The 25,406-nt window shown below is 43.9% G+C and overlaps 2 protein-coding genes across 2 annotated transcripts in view; both read right to left on the reverse strand.

The window, feature by feature from the left end:
* LOC117958716 (phosphatidylinositol N-acetylglucosaminyltransferase subunit Y-like) overlaps positions 1 to 11,295 on the reverse strand; it is a 20,557-nt gene extending 9,262 nt beyond the window's left edge. Inside the window, exon 1 of the mRNA XM_034895289.1 lies at positions 11,292 to 11,295. The gene's annotated coding sequence lies outside the window, so the exon portion shown is untranslated. The remainder of the gene's footprint in view (positions 1 to 11,291) is intronic.
* hdac5 (histone deacetylase 5) overlaps positions 1,945 to 25,406 on the reverse strand; it is a 35,051-nt gene continuing 11,589 nt past the window's right edge. Inside the window, 24 exon segments of the mRNA XM_034895281.1 lie at positions 1,945 to 2,302; positions 3,791 to 3,968; positions 4,064 to 4,145; positions 4,557 to 4,690; positions 5,478 to 5,596; positions 6,320 to 6,417; positions 7,796 to 7,915; positions 9,016 to 9,103; positions 9,284 to 9,339; positions 9,447 to 9,554; positions 9,653 to 9,702; positions 10,020 to 10,140; positions 10,443 to 10,576; positions 12,375 to 12,486; positions 15,243 to 15,438; positions 16,004 to 16,122; positions 16,541 to 16,734; positions 17,445 to 17,558; positions 18,087 to 18,198; positions 19,063 to 19,179; positions 19,930 to 20,039; positions 20,254 to 20,385; positions 21,572 to 21,705; positions 24,546 to 24,651. Coding sequence (XP_034751172.1) covers positions 2,263 to 2,302; positions 3,791 to 3,968; positions 4,064 to 4,145; positions 4,557 to 4,690; positions 5,478 to 5,596; positions 6,320 to 6,417; positions 7,796 to 7,915; positions 9,016 to 9,103; positions 9,284 to 9,339; positions 9,447 to 9,554; positions 9,653 to 9,702; positions 10,020 to 10,140; positions 10,443 to 10,576; positions 12,375 to 12,486; positions 15,243 to 15,438; positions 16,004 to 16,122; positions 16,541 to 16,734; positions 17,445 to 17,558; positions 18,087 to 18,198; positions 19,063 to 19,179; positions 19,930 to 20,039; positions 20,254 to 20,385; positions 21,572 to 21,705; positions 24,546 to 24,651 — 2,774 coding nt within the window. The 3' untranslated portion in view covers positions 1,945 to 2,262.

A 25,406-nucleotide genomic window follows, 5' to 3' on the forward strand; every position in this document is an offset into this window, starting at 1 on the left:
GTTAGTTCCACCATGGTGTCAAAAAACATTAGCTGACTGTTGTCATTAGCTAGTTTAGTAGATTATTGGGGGGGGGGGTCAACGCTTTTGCAAGGCACTGTATCTGTGTCACATTGTCATAAGAGGCTGAAGATTCAACATTCAGTCCTAGAACCATTCCAATGACCCCGAAGCTGTTCAGTTAAATAAAAAATTGTCTAGCTAAGGGACGCGATAAGTACTCATGTCTCGTTAGTTTGAGCTTTTAGTTGGGTTCAGGATTTAAGTACCAGGAGGGTCCACTTATTTTAGTTGGGTTTGGGATTTAAGTTCCTGAAGGGTCCACCTTTTACTGACCAGGAGGAACTCTGGTCCTCTTGTCCTGGTCCAGCAGTTACTTCTCTTAGGAATGAGTTTAGACACCGCGATATGCAACTTCTCTTTATACAGTCTACGTAGTAGGGGGTCAGACCCCTTGTAATAAGAGGACCCCCGTTGGCCGACAGAAGACATCAGCACTGGACCAAGCTATCGGCCGACGTGACCTTTGACCTGCTGTCTGCCTGTGGAGGGCTTCACCCTGCTCACCCATCCTCAACATCTGGAAACACACACACACACACACGCACGCACACACGCACACACACACGCGGCGGACTGATGACATCAGACCATGTGCTTATCTCAAACATCCAAACCTTTTAAACATCAAATCTCCAAATAGAATATATTCATAAATCCAATTTGATTGGATAAAACACTGTTTATACATATATACATACACATACATACATATATATGTATGTATATATGTATATAGTGAGAATATTATTTTCTTTTTTTATTCAAAAAGGGAAAGCATTTTGTGTTTTTATACATATACTGTATGTATGTACAGATGTAGAAAAGTGACCACACTGAGTGTGCTGTGACGTAACCATGGACAACAGGACAGAAGACAGTATTTACACCAACTAGGAATTATTACAAAAAAAAGAGGGACGTGGTCGTCGTGGGGTTTCATAAACGTCCCACAATCCCCTTTTAGCGAAAAGGCGCGGGGCTCAGGTCACATGACTCTCAACCGAAGATGAGTGAAAGAGAGAGAGAGTGACAGAGAGGTGGTTTAGTATTTCACCCCCCCGTGAATACTGCTAAAACAGGCCTGATCCTGAGACACTTACCACCAGAGGCCATAAAAGTCTGATTGAATAGAATTATTAACATTACCTTAATATTCAACGGAGACTTTTACTGGGGATCTCTAGTGTGTACTGATGGCTTTAGAGGCTTTTCTTCCCAAAGAAATGGAAGTCTGTTGGGAGTACCTGGCATGAGTATTGTCCTATTGAAAAAACAAAACAATTCTTAGCAGTTTTAATACATTTCTGAAACATATATCTGTATCAACTCTCCTGATCTTCTCTCTAGCCGTCTCTGTCGAGGTTGCTGAATAGTGAGATGAGAACAAATTAAGGCATCCAGATGAAGAAACAAATGAAGTGACCGAGGAAACAACAGCAGAGTGCGAGGGTGTCAGCGCCGTGTTCCTCCAGTCCTGATTGGCTGCTTGGTTTGCTGAGGTGCTGCGGCGGCGGTGCTTTCTGAATGGACGGCTCATTTTTTGTGTGTATATACATTTATATATTTCTTTTTTCAAAAGGCACCTAGTTCCTCCTCCTCCTCCGCTCATTCTAAAAAAGGTTTACTCGTCCTTTGCTATCCAAGCCCTCATTCGCTCGGCCTCTGTGACGGACAGACGGACAAGAAGACAAGTCGTCCACTTGGTGTCTGACATTTTGAATTCTAAATTCTGTTTTTTTCCCACACTCATTGTCCCGCTGCAGAAACAGAGGAGTAGGGACAAAATAGAAAGACAGAAGAATGATGGGGGGGGGGGGGGGGGGGGGGGGGGGGGGGGGGGGGGGGGGGGGGGGGGGGGGGGGGGGGGGGGGGGGGAGTGAGTGGTGCTGTGTACAGGTGGTAAAATATGCAGGTCTTGCGTGTCTCCTTGCTGACCCGCTCCTCCTTCGAGGTTTCCATGGAGATGCCAACAAGACGTCTGCTCCTCCTCGGGCTGATGAACCAGCAGAAACCAGATGAGTCCGTGTTCCCAGTCTCCGGCCTTTTACTGCCCCCGTTAGGGTCTCCTCAGCCAGCGACACATTTCCACTGTGTGTGTGTGTGTGTGTGGGTGTTCTTCTGAGGAAGAAGAGGAAAAGGAAGAGGAAGAGGAGGTGCCAGGAGGTGGTGAGAGTGTTGGACTTTTTCTTTTCGAGGTTCCTACAACACAGGCTCTTCTTCCATCGGCTCCTCTGTGGACCTGAGGGCAGATCAAACCATCAAACCATCAAACCGTGTCACATTTCACTGCCCTCCTCCACATATACTGTGTGTGTACACACACACACACACACACACATAAGATTTTGTGTTATTTTTGTTACCTTTTTCAACTTTTTTGTTGATTGTTTCCCTGCATAAACTCAACATCACTAAAAATGAATTGATCAATTTACATTTTTCAGAAGGGGGTCCAGATTTACTTGCGGTTTGGTCCAGATGCGGTACCAGATTTTGACAGTATATACAGTACATGCATGACTTATATGAATATGAATTATAATGTGAAAATAAGCCTAAAGTTTAATATTAAAGCTGCAAGTAGTGTTGGATGGGCCACGCCCACACCGTTTACCAAAACGTTTTTCTTTTGATAGATTTTCAATGTTGAGGTCTTTAGATGACACACACTAAATTTGAAGTTGATTGGATGACATTTCTAGTTTTCTAAAAGTATAGCAAGTATAGATCTAAGCCTACTTCCTTTTGCCACTAGGGGGCGCTATGACTATATGACAATATGACTATTTGAGCCAATAGCGGTGTGTGGTTTGTGTATGTCGTCAGGGGCGGACTCTGATGAAGCGTGGAAAGTTTCGAACCAATCTGACAACGTACGCTCGAGTTACACCCACTTCCTGTTTCAATGGTGAAACGCACAAAATGGCCGCCCCACCACGGCCACGCCCTATGACGAAAAGTTTTTCTTTTAATAACTTTTCATCGTTTACATGTTAAGATGACACACACCAAGTTTGAAGATGATCGGATGAAAGCTCTAGGAGGAGTTCGTTAAAGTACGACATGTGGAAATGGCCAAAATTTCAAACATTCAATACAAAATGGCGGACTTCCTGTTGGTTTTAGGGGGGGGGTACAATGGAGTTTTATGTCCACCCTGCCATGATCCACGTGTGTACTACGTTAAAAGTACTGCAGAGGCTCAATTTGTTAAAGTTTTGTAGGGGGCGCCAGCGAGCCCTTTTGGTGGTCCTATTCCAGAAACCCGTCTAGAGCATGTTAAGCTGCTCAAGAAGGGGAATCATCTGCAGGAGGAACAATAAGAACTCCTTCAGTTTCAGTAAGGCCTTCAGCGCCCTAAGTAAGTACACCTGTGACACAACCCCGTGCCAAAATACTCCAAGTCCATGTTTTGGGACAGTTGGTTTTAACACCTGATGTGAACCATACGGGGATAGGCTACACAAGAAAACCATCTCCCTAACAAGCGTGGGCGTCCCACTCCGTCTTTCTGCCGCGTCCCATGAGTGTCCTGTTTCACACTACCAAGGTTAAACTCTGTAGCCTACTTCAAAATAGAAAACCTTACCCTTCCCTAACTGAATTCGGACACTAATTGAACCAGTACGTCAGGCTGTAATGTTTTGTGCGGTTTTGTTCCTGCTTGTTCTTTGTTTGGCACAAGAGCAGCAGAGGTCTAGTCCGCCGGTCCCAGTGCACTGCTCACCTGCTGCTCTGTGGATCTGGATCCGAGCCTGGCTGCTCGACATCAACACTTAGAGAGGCCATGGCGCTGACCGTGTCTGCCTCGTCCTTCTCTGATTGGCCCTGAGCCCCAAGAGGACTGTCCAATAGCGAGTGGCCGCTCGTCTGAGACAAACTCTGAAGACAAGACCAGTGTTTACCTGAAGGGACAGAGAGAGGGACAGGATCAGGACATGTAGCGACTCACAGGATGTGTGTGTGTGTGTGTGTGTGTGTGTGTGTGTTTGTGTCTTACTCTGGATCTCTATGACTCTCTCCAGCGAGGCCCAGGCTTTAGGACATGGCTGCTCCTGAGGCCACTGAAACCCAGCGTCACACTGAGAGAGACAGAGAGCGTTAAGCACCGGGCTGACTGAGGACTCTAACAGCCCCGCTGACATATTGTCAGATATGTATTGTCAGATATGTCAGAGAGAACCAGGCTAGTTATTTCCCACTTCCCAGTCTGTGTGCTAAGCTATGCTAGCTAAGTCCTGACTCCAGCTCAGTACTTAACGCACAGCTGTGACATCAGTCTTCTCATTTAACTCATACAGTGCATTTCCCAAAATGTTGAACTGTTCCTTTAACATTGAAATGGACAACACTGCTGTAGTGAGAAAAGAAAGTAGCTGCGTGTTTGTGTTAGTCACCACAAATCCCCACAGAGCGGACTAACACCGAGTGCTTGTCTTCCTGCCGGTGCCATATTGCCATATTGTTCATAGAGATGGTAATAACTCTCTCACCGGGTCTCCCAGCAGCGCAGCGACGCAGGCCTCTGACGCGTCACAGATGGCTGTGAGGTCGTGACCGCCCTCCAGCGCCATGACGACGCGCCCGCCCGCCAGACCCATCAGCAGCTGCGTCAGCTGACCGAAACCTACCACCAACACACACCCATCACAGTTAGGAAACACGCAGTCAAAATAGGGCTAATTTGTTGTACTAATAATAATAATGACATATAAATATTTTCAGTAGATTTTTCATTTCTTTTCATGACTTTGTTTGTTTGTTTTTACTTTAAGACTAGGTTATAAGCTAATTAGTGGTTAGCAATAAAACGGCTCACAACCAATTAGCATATCCCGGAGAGGGGACCATCCTGGTCCACGTGGTATTATTAACCCCATGTTCACTCTGTCCTTTAACATGATTTCGGGAGATTTAATATGTGGATGCTCCTATGACACGAGGAATTTCAGAAATTTCATATTACAGGAATGTACTGATATTTTTATATTGGAAATGTTTTTGTTGTTGTTTTTGTTTATTTTTCAGATTATTGTTTGGGCATTTTAGGCCTTTATTTTGATAGGACAATTGAAGATATGAGGTGAGAAGGGAGGGGGAATGACCTGCAGCAAAGGGCCGCAGGTCGGAGTCTGACCCGGGCCCACTGCGTCCAGGAGTACACCTCTATATATGGGCACCTGCTCCACCAACTGAGCTATCTGGGCGCCCAAAATGTTTTCCAATCTTGTTTTTTATTATTATAAATGTTTATCATTTTTTGTTATCATAACTTTAGCTTTTGTGATAAATGTGCTGTGTTTCACTGTTAAATGTTACAAGCTTATTTAAAGAAAAACACTTTGGTGCCATTGTGAAAGAGTTCACGAGAGTGGCCTCGGTCGGGTCACCATGGTAACCAGTGTAGTACTCACACTTGGCGGAGACATTGTATCCTCCCAGAGGAGACTGATGACCCTCCACTGCGTCAAAGCCTGCAGACACCAGAACCACATCTGGACTGAACTGCTGGGCGATGGGCATCACCACGCTCCTACACACACACACGAGATGAGCATGATGTTGTTGTTTTTTGCATTTATTAACCCATGCACCATGCATCCATAACCATTCAGTAACTAACATCCCGAGCCTGGGTGTGCATGTCACCCTTCACTTCACATGACGGTTCTCCTGAAGTCCTGTAGCTGTAATAATGGATATAGCTAAAGGTTATAATTCACCATATGTTCCAATAATTCATCCCTGGTATTATCCTAAGATACATCAGAGGGACGTATTGATCCTGTAAAGCCTGTAACGTGGATGTATTGTCATTAGCGTTTTCCAAACTGCCGGGGCTATCGGCTAGCAGCTAACATCAGCGGTAGCTAGCAGATGACTTCTGTTGACAACTATGCGTCACTCAACCTGCATCCCATACTCCGTTACTCTGATTAGTTGTAGGTCTATCTGTTGCTCTGATTGGTTGAAGGTTTATCCAATTGAGTGCAGAGGCATTTTGTTTCCTGGTCCATATTCCCAGGCCAGGGGAGCACAATCAGACTCATATCTAGACCCATAGACTAGAATCGGAGTATGGCCACGCCAGGCTACAACATCCCAAACTGCCTGTGGGAGTGGAGTCTGACTAATGAGACTTAGAAGGCACAACCAAGCATTAACCAGTGTCCACCCACAGTCCCCTTGTACCCCTCCATATTTATACATTTATAAATATATATAGACATACTGTCATTGTATGAAAAATGTTTACCTAAAAGCACTGAGGTACTCCACATCACCCATAGGTGGCTCTACTCCACCAGTCCACGCTATGTTCACATTAAAACCAACACCTGCACCGGATCCCACCTGCAGAGAGAGAGAGAGAGAGAGAGACAGCGGGAAAGGGTTGTTATTACTGTGCTTCCACCGTGATTCCTGTGTGTGTGCACATTAGTCATAGGAATATAAATAAATGATACCACTAGAGTTTGGATTTCGGTTCTATAACAATGTGCTGGTAATCAGTGGCGGCCAGTGAATAGTGTGCGGCGCCCCGACATCCACAAATCCTAATTCAGAGTTAGCAAGATTAATTCATCATAATTACATATTTGAAATCAAGTTGTTTAGCATTTACTTTTTAATTGTTGTAACATCATTCAAATTAAGCTATAAAGTATGTAATTAACTGCAAAAATGGTTTTCTTTCCTAAAGATCCTGCATCCATCTAAGGCAAGTAAATGGGTGTAAAAAAGCATTTAAGCCACGTAAACAATGTGATTCATGAGCGACTGGCCGAGTAGCCAATCAGGAGCCCGCACAACGGAGGCTCACCCTGTTTGTATTTCTCACGCCATCAACGAACTCCACTGGTCACGCAGCTTTTTTTACAATGTTTTTATTCATTGTCATTGCAAATACAATGTTTACCAACCCCTCCCAACCCCAAACAAAAGTTCCCTCAGCCTCTCACGTACTAATACAATCAAAGAATAAAAAGTATATTTATTATTGTAACTGTCATAGCAATAGAATGGCTTTCTGCATCAGGCAGAAATCCAGAATACGACAACCAAGTTTTGTAGATGATCTTTGTCCTTAGTGAGAGAAGAGCGAGCGGTTGTGGTTCAGTTATTAAGTAAATGTAACAGTCTCAGTCTCAGTGCATCGTGCTACACAGACACTAACACTGCTGGAGTGTCAGGCAGAAGTCCTCGGTGCTCAGAGCCCCGCCCATGTAGATAATCACACGCTAGTAAGTGTTTGATTACTACGGGGAGATGTTTTATGAGCAGATAACCGTTTTGTTTGTTACAGTATCTCTTTTTGTGCCATTACACAGTAGCTGAACTGTAGAAGAGGAAAACCCCAAAACACAAATAGGTGAAACAAGATGTAGAGGAGGTACATGAACACAAAGACATGTCTTCCAACAATGTTCAGGCTGTTTCCCTAATCGACAGCCGGTGGAGGCGGAGCGGCAAGAAGTCTAAGAATGTCCCAGCAAAAGGCAGGGAGCAAGAAGTCAATGAAAGCAAACCAACTTTAGATAATTTAATGAACTGGCTTTATAAACAAAGTTTACATTCAGGAATACACACACTGTATTCTTGTTACACACACTGAATTAAAGTTATCAGTCATTTTCAGAACATGGGCCATATAACACTGGTTAACTATTTGTGAATTTTCACCTCTACATGATGTGTGTGTGTGTGTCTGTGTGCGAGCGTGCATGTGTACCTCCTCAGGCGCTCCGCTGCCAGGAAAGAAGTTTCCATCGTCGTAGCGATGTAGGGATATGTAGAGGACGTTGTGGTCAGTGTAGAAGGCCTGCTGGGTGCCGTTGCCATGGTGAATGTCCTGCAGTGACAGGTCACAATGGCATCAGAGAGTCAAGGTCAAGTGGCTGTTATGAAACAGTCACTCTGAACACACCGATTATCCACATTAGTTTTTGTTTGGCTGCACAAAAGCCTGCTGAGAATAACAGGCTTTTAACACTAAGCACGCGGTGCAGCGCAGCGCTGGTCCTACAGGGAGGTTGTTCAGGTGCATTCTGGGTGTGCTGGTCTTATTCTGGGTGTGCTGGTCTTATAGGGAGGGGTGTTCAGGTGCATTCTGGGTGTGCTGGTCTTATAGGGAGGTTGTTCAGGTGCATTCTGTGTGTGCTGGTCCTACAGGGAGGTGTGTTCAGGTGCATTCTGGGTGTGCTGGTCTTATAGGGAGGGGTGTTCAGGTGCATTCTGGGTGTGCTGGTCTTATAGGGAGGGGTGTTCAGGTGCATTCTGGGTGTGCTGGTCTTATAGGGCGGTGTGTTCAGGTGCATTCTGGGTGTGCTGGTCTTATAGTGAGGGGTGTTCAGGTGCATTCTGGGTGTGGTGGTCTTACAGGGAGGTGTGTCCAGGTGCATTCTGGGTGTGCTGGTCTTATAGGGAGGTACGTTCAGGTGCATTCTGGGTGTGCTGGTCTTATAGGGAGGGGTGTTCAGGTGCATTCTGGGTGTGCTGGTCTTACAGGGAGGTGTGTCCAGGTGCATTCTGGGTGTGCTGGTCTTATAGGGAGGGGTGTTCAGTTGCATTCTGGGTGTGCTGGTCTTATAGGGAGGGGTGTTCAGGTGCATTCTGGGTGTGCTGGTCATATAGGTAGGTGCGTTCAGGTGCATTCTGGGTCTTCTGGTCTTACTGGGAGGTGTGTTCAGGTGCATTCTGGGCGTGCGGGTCTTACAAGGAGGTGTGTTCAGGTGCATTCTGGGGGTGCGGGTCTTACAGGGAGGGGTGTTCAGGTGCATTCTGGGCTTGCTGGTCTTACAGGAAGGTGTGTTCAGGTGCATTCTGGGTGTGCTGGTCTTACAGGGAGGTGCGTTCAGGTGCATTCTGGGCGTGCTGGTGCATGTGTAACAGTGTGTCCGTGTATGTGTGTCCGTGTATGTGTGTGTGTGTGTGTGTGTCAGGGCTACTTACCCAGTCCACAATAAGGATCTTGCCCACTCCTAGTTTCTGTTGGAGCAGCTTGGCAGTGATGGCTACTGAATTAAAGAAACAAAACCCCCTGTGCACGCACACACACGCACACACACACACACAAACACACACAAACACACACACACATAGACACACATAGACACACATAGACACACATACAAAGAGTGATACAAATACTAAGTCAGTTAGAACTATGTCAGTTGTTCTATGTCTAGTGGTGTAACAATAATCTTGTGGCTGTACTGACATGGCCGTGGATTCCTCAGCATGGTGACCGGGTGGACGCACCACTGCAAAGCCATTCTGGTACAAAAAGGGACAGAGAGTGAGGGACAGGTCAGACAATGTGTAACGTTCATTTTCAGAAAACTGTGTCTACTTATAGTATAGAGTATTTCCCCGTGTGTTACCTTCAGCTCTGCTGACGCCACTCTGAAGGCCAGCTCGATGACTGAGCCGACCGCCATGCGGACCGCCGCTGACGAGTGCATCTCGTTCCACACCGTGTCGCTGTCCACCTGGGGGGGGCGGCACAGAACTCAAACCACAGCAAAACACTCATACAAAGACAAATAGACAGAGATGGACCGACGGGCAAGCAGAGAGAGAGCCTTACCCCTATTCCTCCGCAGGGAAGAACTGCATACATCTTCTGGCTGATTGGACCTGAAACAACCAATCAGAGTCACTGTTACAATTTATGTAGAGTATGAGTCAGAAAGCATTACAGACCAGCAGTATTACAGATGTATTCTACAAATGAAATAAGTAAAGTTGAGTTATATGTGTCAGAGTCTAACCCGGGCCCGCTGCGTCTACATATGGGCACCCGCTCTACCAACTGAGCTGGGCGCCCACTACTGCCACCACTGAGGTAGAAAAACGAGTGTTGGACAAGGATGACATGCTTTTCAAGTTTGTAACTATCTAGGGATATACATTAGGTCACTCAGACAGACAGACAGACACACACAGACAGTTACCCAGCAGCTTCTTGTGGTCCAGTTTGTGTCGATTAAGCGGACTGGTTCCATACAGCAGAGTGTGGAACTCTGAATGGACAGACTGGATCTCATCCAGAGACGCTTTACGCCCCCGAATCCTCTGTTCACACACAGACACAGACATAGACAGAGAAAGACTGAGTAAAGCGTTTGAACATTTTTAATTTGCACATGAGAAAAAAAAACAGAACACATATTTGGCGATTGCTTGAATCACCTCACTATTATAAAAAAAATGAGATGGAAAATGAAACTTTGTTGTTTAGATCCACAGAACATATGTGTGATGGAAACAGATATTTACATGAATCCTTTGCATGTCTGTGTGTGTGTGTCTGTGTGTGTATGTTAGTGCGTGTGCGCGTGGTGCGAGCGTGTGTGTGTGTCTGTGTGTGTGCATACCTCACAGCGGCCCAGCAGGCCCGTCTCCTGCAGTCTGGACCAGATGCTTTGCACCCTCCCAGCATGCTCTGGGTGGATGTGCGCATTGCCACAAACACACTGATGCTTCAACATCAGACTGTCGTACACAAGCCCTGGAGAAAGAGAGAGAACCAGAGAGGGAGAGAGAGAAAAAAGGATGTAAATATTATATTTTCTCAAATAAAATGAAAACTAATAATCCAAGAATAGCCTGTAAAAGATAAAAGCTGGAACCAGATGGTCGCTGGTTAAAAAATGGAGAAATATTTGAATATACAGAAAATGGCAACATTACAACATACAGATAAATTATTAGGGTTGCAGGACATTAGGAAAATATGCAATACTGTTGTTGAATATTGCAAAAACTAAATTACTCGCAATAAATAAACCGATATTAAAGTGTGCTCAGTTCTGCATTTCTGCAGCCGTCAGTATTCTGCTCCAATACATAAAAGACAGCACCAAAAGGATGACAGTTACACTTTAAAATGCAGTTCTACTGATACATTTCTGTTTTCGCGATATGTTGCAGCCTTGTTCTTAATGCGCCAGTTGTTGTTGCGATGACATTATAAAACATTTTTTGGCAGCCCTTTAATATACAATTCAGTTTTACTATAATTTACCCCCACAATGTACCTTGTAGTGAGAAATAAGCACCACAAGATGTCAGTAGCTACCAGTGAGATATGTGTGGAAACATTTACACATGAGTCAGAACCTCGAATTGCCTTCTCTCAGTCCAGTATTTACATCCCAAGTAATCCGGACTCACGGTTTACAGAGGAAACAACAATGTTTGACATTGGTCCAGTATTATTGTACAATACAGTACCAATGTATTATTTGTAGCATCAGCTGTTGGGTTACCCAACAAACTATAGGTCATCTGCCATCCCTGCCCATGTCACAGCAGATAAGTATAGTGTACATGTGTATTTATGTTCTCATCTATTTATTAGCTTATGTTTTTATGTGTTTTTGCGCAAATGTGTATGTGTTGGCTACCTGTTGTGAACAAAATTGCCCCTAGGGGTCATTAAACACATTTCAATCGATTCACTTCAATTATTAAGAGAGATCGCTGCAGTTGGCAGCGGAGAAACAAGCTACAATGTAAGTTGTATCATCTTCATAAAAGTGCTTGGTTTGCAGTTGACAGGTTCATAATATTATTCAAAGTGTCTGAAAGGATCCCGAAAGAGGGACCTTTGAGACCTCTTTGAGACCTTTTGTGTCAATCAGTACACTATGTGCTTATTTCAAACAAAACTAGAGTTGTGATGGTTGGAAAAGTGGAAAGACGACCCAAAACGAATTCTCGGTTTTATTATATTTTGACTTTGATTGAATTGTGTTTGACGATGCTGAAATGATTTATACATAAATGTTTATTTCCATGGAGTCTGGTGGCTTTAGCCAACACAATTTGGTGGGTGTTTTTATGTTTAAAAAAGGCCGTTACTCTTTAACAGAAAGGTCGGCCTCCTTAGAAATCCTTTCACCACATTCCAAACAGTCGTAGCATCAGCAGTGGGAATATCGCAGTCACCACCCAGCCGTATCACGACACAAGTACTTAACGCTTTGCTACAGCGCAATTAAGGGTGTAGTGGGCGGAGAAAGGCGCAGATTACCCGAGGAACTGCAGGTTGGGTAAATACGACGTAAGCTGATGTATCACAGCGTGCGCTTTCTCTGGGTTGGACATGGCGCCGATAACGCTACATTCGCAAAGGTTTGTGTTCTGTCGGTTCTCACACTGTAGTTCACCTGGACCATCGGCCGACTGTTCTGTAGCTCCTTGTTGCTAGGCAACACACATGGTGTCTTTCAGTAGAAGGACTGACACAGCTGATGCCAAACTGTCGTCCAATAACAAACCCGATGTGTGTACCAAACACTGACCTGTAGTGAAGAGGTGTTTGATGGGATTGACAGTGGCTGCAGGGGACGACTGCGCTCTTCCCAGAGGTCTATGGGGCAACAAGGACTGGAACACACCCCGCTGCTGCAAGGCCTGATGGGAAGGGAAAGCGAGACACAAGGATGAATCAGGGATCAGTCCATTCACTGCAATCAAGGAGGTGTTTGTATGTGTGCGTCACACACACTGAAATGACTGAAATAATCCTAAGTATTGTATCATTTCATAAACATCAGCGTATGAAAACATGGCAACACACATATTGACTAATTTAACAGATGACTGTTTGATTGCTAACTTTTTTTAGCATTGATAACTATTAAATTTGTGTTTAGTTTTCATGGAATCATCCTCAAACTCCAAAGAGTGATTTTAACACACACACACACACACACACACACACACACCCTGTAGTTCCTATATATAGGGAGCGTTGCTGTGCTCCCTGCTGCGTCCTGCGTGACTCATCGTGTGTGGGTGGACACTAAACACATACTCTTCAAGACATACAGACATTCAGGAAGACAGCAATGAGTCCAGTGGTTGAGTCACCAGCTGGTGATGTCACTGAAGCGTCAGCAATTGTGTGTGTGCCAGTCTGTCTGCTCAAGTTCCACTGGACACCCTTCGGCGAGGCTCTCTCATACTGTATTTCATCTATATATATATATATATATATATATATATATATATATATATATATATATATATACTGTATATATCCACACACGTCACACAAAATGAAATGTGCAATTCATTTATATTCAGATCCCATTCATTTCTGTTTCTGTGAAATGGCAAAGCTTTTCTTTTAATGACTCATCCTGTAATCCATTCATCTTGAAGCACAAACCCCCCCCACAGGGCCCACGGGTCAGAGATGTCTATCTGGGTGGGAGGAGGCATCGAAGCGTATAGGCTGTGTGTGGAAGACATCTCTGTCAGAACACCTGCTAATCTTTAACCCTCGTGTTGTCTTCCCGCCGAACATGGACATGGACAGTAAAAGAAATGGACACAGCCACGCCATAGTCATTGACGGAGACCTGAGCAGCCTCCAACTCTTCCAACAGCTGGAAGACGTAGATGTGACGTAAGCAACCTGTCTGAAAGTTGGACGTCTTCAGGTAGCTCTCCAGATGCTCGCTTACCCTCTTGACCACAAAAAAAAAATATATATATATATATATATATAAATATAGCGAGAGAGAGAGGGATAAAGAGAGAGATATAAGAGATTGCATTGCATGCATACTGCATTTATTTTCTTTTTTCTTCTCGCCTACATTATCCACATCAACAGAAGTACATTTCTAGTGTTGTTCCTCTGAAGAAGGGAGTGGAATACAGAAAGAGCGATACACAAACACTTTGCAGCTCAGGATTTCTATGTGTGATAAGAAACTGAGTGAGGGAGAAAACACACCTGAAGCCATTTCAAGGTCTGGACTAATTAACAGTCAAACCGCTGATGAGTCAGATAGCTAACACACAGCAACATCTGTAACAGAGCACAACACAGCGAGGGGTCAGCTGATGATGCATTTGTGTGATTCATCCCTCTGTGGGATGATTCGGAGGAACCAAACTGTCTGCAGTTTCAGACTGGCATGACACCTTACAGGAGTGCATCCCTATTTTTATGTTGTACCCCGACATTCCTATGTGACATGTCCCTAAATCCACCACACCCATAATGTTCTAAATGAATTCATTTGAACTGAAGCCCGACCGATATATCGGCCGATATTAGGCATTTTCCAAACTATTGGTATCAGCATTTATAATGGCCTATAAAAAAAAATAAGATTCATCAGAATCATTTATAATGAGAGATGATTCTGATTGATGAACATTTTATTTACACCAACATTAATTCCAAGTATACCTTTTAGCTTTAAATTTTACATTTCCATTTGCATGAACTGGGGTAAACTCTCCATATTCATGCTCCATCTTTAACTACGTTAGTCGCTGAGGGACATACAGTACGTACTGCTCTGCTTTTCACGTTTTCTCTGTCACATGAATAACTCACAGGTGTTGCTAATGCTGCTAACGGCTGTCGTCGCTTAGCGACCCCGGCAAGTTTGAAGAAGGAAACGTGGAGGACCACACGTATTCAAAATCCTAATTTCAGGACCAGGAGTATTCTTCTTCTCCCAGAAAAGGGAAAAGGAGACTGAAAAGAGCAGCAGACCGGCTTTTTGGAGCGTTAAGGCCACCGTAGCTGTGATACCTAGTTGAACTGCGTGGCGAGAGAGAGCTGAGTGTCATATGTGATCTCAACGCTAAATGGGAGAAATTCCTACCCATTGGACCTTTAATAACAAAAATAGGGATTTGTCAGTCTTTTTAGGACCTTGTAGAAACCCCACTGTTAAGTTAAAAAACAAAATGATATTTTTATATTACTGTTCTGATACAATTAACATATAAGTTGGATTTCTTTCAAGTACGGCTGAGCGATATAGAGAAAATCTAATATTCTTGACCAAATACCTTGATGTTGACATTGTGACGATATTGAATGGTTGTATTGGTGCTTTGACTAAATGTTATTTACACTATGAGATTTTTGATAAATATTCCCCAGAAGTGATGTAATGCCTTAGTGGGTGAAGGAAACAACAGTGTGCTTTGAAGTCAGACTAATGCGCCTTGGAGAGGCAGAAGCTGTAGCTTCCAGCCATTTCTTCACCTTTGGATCACTGTTTTTAATCAGCAGAACATCAGCAGGTGTGAGGAGTGTATGGAGCTGCTGAGATACACTGGGACCTTTTGTGGTTAAAAAAACTAAATAAAAAATGAAGCTCATTCAGAGAGAAGCGTTGCCATCACACACAAACCTGTGTGTAGCTCCCCTTCTCCTCTTCGTCGCACTCCCTCAGCTGGATGGCGTCGTCTTCCTCTTCCTCTTCATCCAGCTCGCTCTCTGTACTCTCCCCCTTAACGCGCATGCCTCCGTGCTCCTCCTCGCCCTTCACGTGCACGCAGGCCTGCTCGGAGGAGGGTGTGCTGTCGTCTGACCCCTCCTTCTGAAGCCTGCATTTGGTATGAATAACACGTGGGACTTAAAGAAAACATGCAGATTACATACAGCAAATAGATATTGATAACCGAAAACATGAATCTGTCATTAGTCTAAAGCAACGTCATTTACTGTATGATCGCCAGGGAATATCCGGCACCGCTGGTGGTCCCTCGCCAAACTGGGAAACAACAACTACTTTGGAGCTAGCAAGTTACACGCTGGAAATGTCAAGTTCTGAAGAAAGAAGGCCTGCTTGGTTGTTTCTGGGATTGATTGTAAACTTTTACAAGGAGTACGTTCATGGCATTTACTCTCTCACTGGGATGTTTAGGACAGACTGGCGGGGATTTGACCTAGTACACACTGCGATACACTAGAAAGAGCAACTAACCTAAACTAATATCCTGCTAATTTAAATAGCTAACGTTACTGTATATGTGAATACTGTATGGGGAGCTTTCTTTTGCAGGGTGGCACTAAAACAAGTTCCTTCCCCAGACCATTTTGCATATTTTCCCAAGACGATTGTGATTAGTTAAAAAATATTCAAACAATGCAGTGTTTTTTTTTCCACACCTGTGGAGGCTTGTCCCTTCGTCGTCCTCCTGCATGTCATTGGTCTCTGTTAGCTCCTCCTCTGTCTCCTCTGGGTGGGTGGGCGGCGGCCTGGGTAGCTCGGTCCCCTTGGATAGCATCTGCACACACAAGGAGGTGAACATGTGCATGGGTGAAAGTGTGTGTGTGTGTGTGTGTGTGTGTGTGTGTGTGTGTGTGTGAACGTATAGGCTGTGCAAGTAATCAAATCTTGATCGCGATTTTGCTTTCAGCTCCTAACAATCACGAATAACAATGTAATCGAGAAAAGCAATTATTTTGCACATTAGCTTTTGCAAGTAAACTCTAAATATTTTGTCTTGTGTTCTGTCAAAAGCGGGAAAAGTATTAAGGGGAAAGGCCACAGTTCAAGGTGTTTCCACTGCTGTTTTGTGTTACTGTTATATTTTTAATGCAACAACTTTCCAAAAAGTCGAGTAGCAATCGTGTCGAGCAGAAGATCTGATATTATGATCTTGGTTTTCCATAACCGAGCAGCCTTAAGAACATGTACTGTACCTTGTAGTGTTTTTCCAGGAAGTGTTGGTGCTGCTGCTGGACCACCAGCTGCTGCAGGGCCTGGGGGGACTGGGGCAGAGGTGCACTCTGGGTCCGGGCCAGCGGCCGATGGCGAGGCAACTTGTTGACGGCCCGCATGCCACTGGGCACGCCTCTCTCTGCCGTAACCAGCGGCGACTGGCTGTACATGGGGACTAAGTGGGCGGGGGGTCATAGCAGAAAGAGAAACGGGTTGGATACTACAGGTGGACACTACCGTGAATGGTGACTGTTAGCATGGACTTGTATCTTGTGTGTTTCAGGTGCTTCACATTAACCCAGTGGTTTCCCTTGCTTTGTCAAAGATTTAGTTTTGTGTATTTGGAGAGGATGTGTGTGTGTGTGTGTGTGTGTGTGTGTGTGTTTGTTTGTTTGTGTGTTTGTGTACGACTGGGCGATATGGATAAAATCCAATATTGCAATATCTTGTTCTAATACTTCAATGTCGATATTGTGGAGATATTATAGGGTGCTTTAACAAATTATGTTCACAATGAGAGTAAAGATAAATAATCTTCAGTAATGTAGATATAATTACTAAGTGGGTAAAGGTAAAAGTAATAGAAGAGCTAGTACAGAATGGTAACACAGCCAATGACATCACTTTACTGTAATGCAGCCTTTCAAACCAGGAAAAGACAACTCTTATGCCATATCACAATATAATGATTTCCAAAATCTGAGATGATATCTAGTCTTGTATTACAATATAAACATAATATTGATATGTTGCCAAGCCCTACGTGCATGAGTCTGTTTGTGAGTGTGTGTGTGTATATATATGTCTGACTGTCTGTGAGTGTGTGAGTGTATGTTTGTGTCTGTCTGTGAGTGTATGTGTGTGTGTGTGTGTGTGTGTGTGTACCAGCTAGCATTGCAGTCTGTTGTCTGGCCTGCTCCAGCAGTAGTACATGTTGCAACAACGAGGAATGGGCAGAGTGAGAGGTGGGGGGCGGTGTCTCTACCTCATGGCCCACCCCTGCAAAAAAACATGACTCATTCAATTCAGCTAACTTAAGAAGGGGACAGTGCAAATGCATAACATCCTTGGTTTTAAATGGGTTAATGCCCAAAAATGTTTTCATCTGGCAGTCCCCTGGCCTCGATGTTAAAAAAGGCTTTATAAAATCCAAACAGAAGTGACCACGTAGGAACTCACAGTGCGTCTTTAACGTTGAGCTAAAAGCTCTGAACTTTGAACAGAAGCTAAGGACATTCATGACAAGGCCTCTCTTTCACCTTTTACTCAAAGTAAACATTTGAACGCAAGACTTTTCCGGTGCGGTATTAATAGTTTTACTTTTGAAAGATATTTGTTTGTCTTCAGAAAAAATGAATCTTCTGCATAACGCACCCAAGTTGCTGCTACTAGCACAAAGAAACACAGGTGAAATACAGTTTCACAGCTATTTAATTCTTACAATTAATGTATTAGATAAATAATATTACTTTATAATATCATAATTCAAGCATACTAAGTTAAAGGCTGAGCTTTGGTGAAGATTACCTGCGGGTAGGGACGACGTGGAGAGAAACTTCCCTGTTAGAGCTCCGCCCCCTCGCAGGGATTGGATGGCTTGCCGCTCAGCCTCTTGCTGGTTAGACAGTGCTTGGGAGGGCTGTAGAGGGGTGGAGGGGCATTACCAAAGTTACCACACAGACCAGTCTAGGTAGCCACCACACAACCATTACTGTATGGATCAAATCAACTAGTATAATGATATAAATGTTAAAAAATGAGTGAAAACGTTGAGTTGGGACTGTTCTCCTTTATCATTGTAGACTGAATTTGCAACAGTAACTAAGGGCTAAGTGGTTATTGTCCTGCCCACTCTTGTAGATGGTTTTCTATAGGAGCTATCTTGGATATTTACAGCATGCATTATTGTTTGCCATTCGTTTTTCTGTAGGTCAGGGGTCAGCAACCTTTAATATCAAAAGAGCCATGAAACAAAACTACAAACAGTCGGCCTAGAGCCGCAAAACATATTTGAGCCTTGAGTTAACAATCTAATAAGTCAAAATTAGTGATTGTGATTTTTCTTCTTGTCATTTTTGACCATTTGATCCAATTCTTAACCATCCACTTGCTCTGCTCAGCTTTCTGCAGCAGTTTTAAACTTGCTCTCTTTTTCTCATCCCCCCGTCAAATACTTCTTCTGTTCTATAATACTTCTTGTTCTGTAAATGTCTTTCAATATAATTCTTTGGATTTTTAATCCGTAGCCAGTCTATGAAAACTCAAGCCCACAATGACGCAGTGGTTTGGTCGAGTGAAATGTTATGTAGACTAAATGGAAAATGTTTGAATAACTTTAGGCATACACCTATGATACGTGAAAATAAAAATGTAAAGAAACAAACCAATATTCATCACTTTTATGAAAGTCTAAGGTAACCAGTTGAGACCGGAGCAGGTTTCAGACCCCTGATGTAGGTTTGTGTGTGTGTGTGTGTGTGTGTGTGTGTGTGTGTTGACTCACTGTGATGTGTGTGTTGGCAGGGAGCCCCAAGGAGATATTGGGCAAGGAGGGCGATGTGTAGAGATTCAGAGGACTTAATGTCCCATCAGCCCCCAGCGTCTGATGAAGAGATCTCAGCTGCAGACAGACAGACACATAGGCAGACTGGTTAGTTGTGTCTTGCTCTGTGGAATCCTACCGGTTATACGCTCAAGATGTTACGGTAACTTTGTTTTTTTTTAGCATCTACAATAAGCAATGACTTCCAGCTTTCTTAATTTAGTCATTTGGCTCTCTGAATCCTCTTTCTAGAGCTGGATTCTTTGCATTGGCTGCTTCAATGCATAATAAAACACGAGCTCATGTCCCTCTCAAACACATGTGCTAATAATCTAAGTTGTCCAGCCGTCATCCCGCTACATGTTTACGTCATATAAAAGCTAACCTGCACATATTGGTTACATATTTTGTACTTTCTGTATAATTTTCTCAAGGACCCCCTCGAACAAAAAAAAGGGGTTAACCTTATAATAAATACTCTATAATTTCTTAATATCTCTGTATTTAAGGATGCCAAATGCATACATACAAATGCATACCAAATTAATTAGTAAAGTGAGACAGAGGTCCTTATCATCTGTCCACAAATTCCACCGCTGGTTTAACCACTTATCTTGGGCCTCTGTTTTTTAAATGTCAATACACGTGCAAGAAGGCAGGGTGTTATATTTTGTATTCCGCTTTAAATTCTTAAAAACAAGAATAACCGCCTCACAGTTGTATTCCTCCACCAACCAGTCAAGTGGCAGTTTACATCCATGTCTGTGCAGACTCACATCATATATGTGGTGAAGACTTAAAAAAGGAATCGTTTGAGTGTGTTTGTACCTCGGTCTGTATGTTGGGGACCGACCCTGTGTTGCCATTGGAGATTGCTGAGTTGGAACTGTTGGGGCTGCTGGGACCTGAACCTGGAGCACTACTACAGAGAGAGGAGACTGGTCGAGAGACACAGACACACACAGAAAAAGAGAGAGAGGTAAATTCATGAAATGTCTCATGTATTATTAGAATTATTTATATACAGTGAGCTTGCACACTACACACAGTGTACACACTATTACTGAGTTTTTCTGTCTATTTTCTTCCTTTTCCTTTTAGAATTAACAACATTGTGTGTGTGTGTGTGTGTGTGTGTGTGTGTGCGCTCACCTGATATCTCGATGGCTCTCTTCTTAAAGGTGCTGATAACGGTCCCATCCTTCCTGCGAAGGAGCGGAGAGCTCCGCCTCTCTGCCACCTTCTGCTTCAGCCGTGAACGCACCTTCAGGTTGGGCTCTGAGACTGCAGTTTAGGGAGAGAGGAGGGATGAAAATGGCTCAGCTTGGTGCTAAAATTGGTGCTAAAATCAGCCATAATGTGTTATATCATAGTACAGTCTGTTTGGAAGACATCAAAAATACAGTTCATGTCAATGTAGTAGTTTTTCTGTGTTGTTCATTTTGAGTTTTTTTAATCTTGTGTTATTTGAGTATTTCACGGGGGTATTTTAAGGTATCTGGTGATTTGCCAACAGCAGGCGTTATTTGACTTAGACTTGGACTAAGACTTCTCTTGATTAATCCTTTTGGACTGACTCTCGCAAAGAAATTGAAATTTCCAGCAGCAGTTTTTAGGAAAAAGAATACAGTTTTAGGGGCGGATAGAGGAGCACAGGCTTTCTGCTAATCCTACATTACATTTTGGCTGGCTGGTTTAATTGGTGGATGAGCAGCCATGGCATGGCTAAGGTAGTTTTAATCTAAAAAGCCAAGGTGAGGAACAAGGAGCAGGAGGAGGAAAAAGCATCCAAGTTATATTGTTTCAAGCTGCCTTAGCAGTATCCAGCAGTCCTGAATCCAGTAAAACCTGGATGTTTTGTCATAGCTCACATTCTTAGCAAGAAAATGTGCTAAAAACATGGAAATATAAACATGGAACATGGGAAATGAATGGAAATGCACTTGATTCTGAAAATACATTGCATCTTTAATAGTAAATCTGCCACTGTTACCATTGCAATGTGCCACGTGTTGCATTTGCTGGGATAGGGCTTAGTTAACCAATTAGCTGGAGTGCAGAATACTGGGAACTACAGAGAGCTTTCCCTCACCGCGATAGGCTTAATTAGCAGGGTGAACTGGTTTGGCAAGGGCTCGAATGGAACTGACGTTTATTTATATGCAAAGCTCCCGCACTCTAGTTTTAAGCGGTTTCAAGCCCTGAACTCCGACTGTACATGGACTTGTTCAGTGAAAATGCTTTCACAAGCTATCAGTTATATCTGTGTGTCTGAGTGTGTGTTTGCGTGCTTATGCTACCTCTTCCCTGATTACTCAGACTCACACATACACACCTACCACCACACTCCACCTCCACGAAATCCTTTGCCAACCTACTTTTACATGGCAAGTGGCAGACACACACACACACACACACACACACACACACACACACACACCCTCCCTCTGTCTGTAGGTGTCTCTCCAACCTGTCTTGCGGAGTGGGAAGTCGTCTTTGCCCTCGTAGTTTCCCAGCAGTGGGGGCAGTTTGTAGGAGTGAGGAGTTCCTGGAGTGTTACTCTGTGGAGGCGAGCCCTGCTCCAGGGAGATATGCTGGGCTCCCCTGCGCGCGCACGCACACACGCACACACACACAAAGTTAGTTAGCAGGCTGGTAAAACTGCTGTCACATTGCCTTTTATTTACATATACTGTATGCTTGCATGTTTAGTTACAATCTAAACTACATTGGATTTAAAAAGGATTTAAATCCAATCCAAATCCAATTAAAAAGGATTGCTATTAACCACATTTCAAATTTGACCACTGGCTTATATTTCACAGTGCAACTGTCAACAACAGAACTACACAACCATTGATGGCGACAACATGCCATGATTATTGCCACGTTGCACTTCCAAGTGCCATAAAACCGCGACATCCCACTCTCTCCTAGGACTAGTCCCGCTTGCTGGAGGCAGTGTAGGACACATCCATAAACATGGGCCTGCTTCCACACACTGTCAGTAAGTATTGAAGCAGCATGTTTGAGTTGAGGTCACACTGCAAAACTGTTGAAGCCTCACAAACTAGATCAGCTGCTCAGTGTCCTGTCAGGCGATGATAAGGGATCATCATATGAAGAAGGTGAACTGGGTCCCTTGTTATTTTCTGTGTCATTTTTACCATATGATCGTCATATCAAGCAGATGACGATCCACTGTATCCCCACCACACAGTAACTCCAAACAGTACATATGACTGACGTAAAAAAAACCATTCTCACCACATCAGTATTCACCTTAAAAGACTGCAACTTCCTCATCCAGTACACCTGTGGACTTAAGTTTTCATCAATGAGTCAACATGATCAGATCATGTTAGCCTGTCACTCTCTGATCTGTGACAGAGAGACACTTTACCATTTACACAGTACAGTTCACTGCAATTACTGTGTAACTGATAATAAAGAAGGTTGTGCCTTTTCACAGCCTGGGTCCCGCCGTCAGACGTTGCAGCAAAAACACAGGTCTTTTCATTTATTGTGAATGGGGGTAGTGTGTTTAGGCTGCGGGCGGTGGCTGCGGCAGGGGGCACACAGGAAAAACACAAGAACACAGGAAAAAACAAAGAAACACAACTCAACGTCACGCTGGGGTGACCAGTCATGTCAGCGTAGGTCAGACCGAGGCGGGGTAAGAGTCCCGTACAGGAAGCAGGAAACATCACTGGCTCTATGGCTGCCACGAGAACGTTTTAAAACACCAAACACACAAGCACTGAACTGCCCCGACGTTTAGGTAACAGCTGACTTTTTGCCAGACAACAAAGCAGAGTCAATCTGTCTTCTTCTCCCTTTCTCTGTAAAACAATGTTGCCTTCAAGTGCGGTCGGAAATGTCACGCTCTATAAACAATCTGACAGAAAACAGTAACTGTGAAATATAAAGTGCTAGATGGGGAGGTTACAGAGCACAACAGGACGCCACAAAAATGGGCCGTTTAAGTGACTGTTGCACAACCCTGCGGAAAATCGCCAGATAGCTTTTTTTGGGGGGTCTGAACGCAGCTCAAGTCCACAACTGGTACAGCAGCTGGCACCCTGCCAAAGTAAAACTGTACAAAAAACATTTGTTTCAGTTGAGCTTTGTCAAAATCACGACGACCTGGAAAGCGGGAAGAACATGGACGACTTCTTAGCGCCAGAAATGGGTCTTCTCGATAGTACTTGGCAAGTCCTCAGTTGGTTTAAAGGTTTCAAGCTTGGGACGTTGCTGTTGGTTTTGGTGCCGTTGCTTCCAACTGCTCTCCTCTTTTGCCTTTTGAAAAGCCGTTGCAGGGGAGTGGGGATGGCCAGTTGTAACCTACGGAGCAAGCACAGGCCGCCAAGTGGCTTGTTGGAATTTGGTAGACCAATCCCAACAGAGTTGGCCAGGTGACCAATCAGAGGAGACTGGGCTTTTTGGGAGAGGGCAAGAACCCAGACCGAGGCCGTCTTCAAAACCACATACTAAACTTGCCGTGCGTACTGATTTGGCTAACTGGTAGCAGGTAGTATGCAGTTTGCAAACAAAAGCAAAATCTGCAGTATGCCAAAAATACCTGGATGTTGTAATGCTTTGGAGAAAATCTCCACTAGCCTGTGCCTTGGACCAGTCTATCTCACCTACTGTAAGCGCCGCAACAATCACAACAACCGCGTTTGCCGTTGTAGTAGACCCCAAACTTCCCTTCCCTGAGCCACATCAACCAGCCTAGACTGGGGGATCCTGAGGCGTTCCCAGGCCAGGTTGGAGATACTTACCAGATGCCCGAACCCCCTCTACTGCCTCCTTTCAACATGAAGGAGCAGCGGCTCTACCCCGACCCCCCCACGGATGACTGATCTTCTCAACCTATCTCTAAGGGAGACGCCAGCCCCCCTCCTGAGGAAACCCATTTCGTCCGCTTGTACCCTGGATCTGGTTCGAACAAGACCCCAAGGTATTTAACCTCCTTTACTCTGAGTAAGGACTCATTCCCTACCTGAAGAAGGCACGCCATCGGTTTTCCTACCAGAGAAATACCAGTCTTGAAAATACATTTTAACATGTAAATACATTAGATTTAATAATTCAATTTATAGTAAGGGTTCGTTTTGCTTATTATACGTAAATAAAGATGTGAGACGTTAAGTTTAAGTTTGTTAAATTTTCATTATCTTATAAAATAAACAAACAAAAAATGCAAAGCTCAAATAGTTAAATTTTCATTTGCAAAGGTGGTGTGAGTTCTTTTGTTGCCCTGTGCTTTAAGAGCTTGTTCAGCCTGGCCTAGCATCGTGCAGAATAAACCCATTTAACGGTTTCATACTGCATCCTACTGATGAACACAGTGTACAGGAGCTGCTTGCTGCAGTCGTCTGCAGGTCTTTAAACGGAAGGGAAACGCAGTGATGTGACTGATCTGTCTTTGCAGTCCTCACCAGCCCTTTGGGGAGAAGGAATGGTTCAGTCCGCCGATGCCCGGCTCTTTCTTATTCAGAAGGAACTCCTGCAGCTTCAGCTTCACCTCTGTACTGGCAATTGCACCTTCCGAAACACAATCAAAGAGCGAGGACAGCAATCAGGACATGTCTCTGTCTCACACAGCCAACATGTGCACACAAGCACGTCTTTATTTATGTTAAGGATATTATAACAGATTTTGTGTGCATAGCGTGGCAGTCAGTGGTGGAAGAAGTACTCCGATCTTTAACTCAAGTAGAAGTAGCACTACCAACGTGTAGAACTCAAAGTTTAATAGAATTAGAATCAAAGTATACTACATTACTACCAACAGTAAAAGTACTTATTATGCAGAATGACACATTTCACAATCGTATATATTGTGTTATTGAATTATAACTAGTGATGCATTCACGTGTCAATCACTTGCGGGTACCAGTGCAGCTGGTAAAGGAGGAGCTGAAGTCTTGGTTTATATACCTAGATATACTTGTAAAAGGATATATTAATGTATCCATTATTGTGCTGTCAGTTAAACACGTTATTAATGGCGTTAATGTTAAACGTTCTTTTCGGCCTAGCAAAATTTGTAGTTTTGAATGGAAAGGATGTCATCCAGCTGAATCATGAAGATCCAAAGAGTTTTTATTGTGTGTGGAGGGGGGTGCTAATACGGCACCGGTGCCTTTTTCCCAATATGTTGCAGCCTGTGTATTGCGGCAGTTAATATTGCGATGACGATAAAACATCATGTTGTGCAGCGCTATAAAAGTACCTCGGAATAGTTTCTAAGTGCAGTACTTGAGTGAATGTACTTTCCACCACTGATGCGAGCACAT

This window comes from Etheostoma cragini, chromosome 15 (genome assembly GCF_013103735.1).
Source record: "Etheostoma cragini isolate CJK2018 chromosome 15, CSU_Ecrag_1.0, whole genome shotgun sequence".
NCBI classification, from domain to species: domain Eukaryota; kingdom Metazoa; phylum Chordata; class Actinopteri; order Perciformes; family Percidae; genus Etheostoma; species Etheostoma cragini.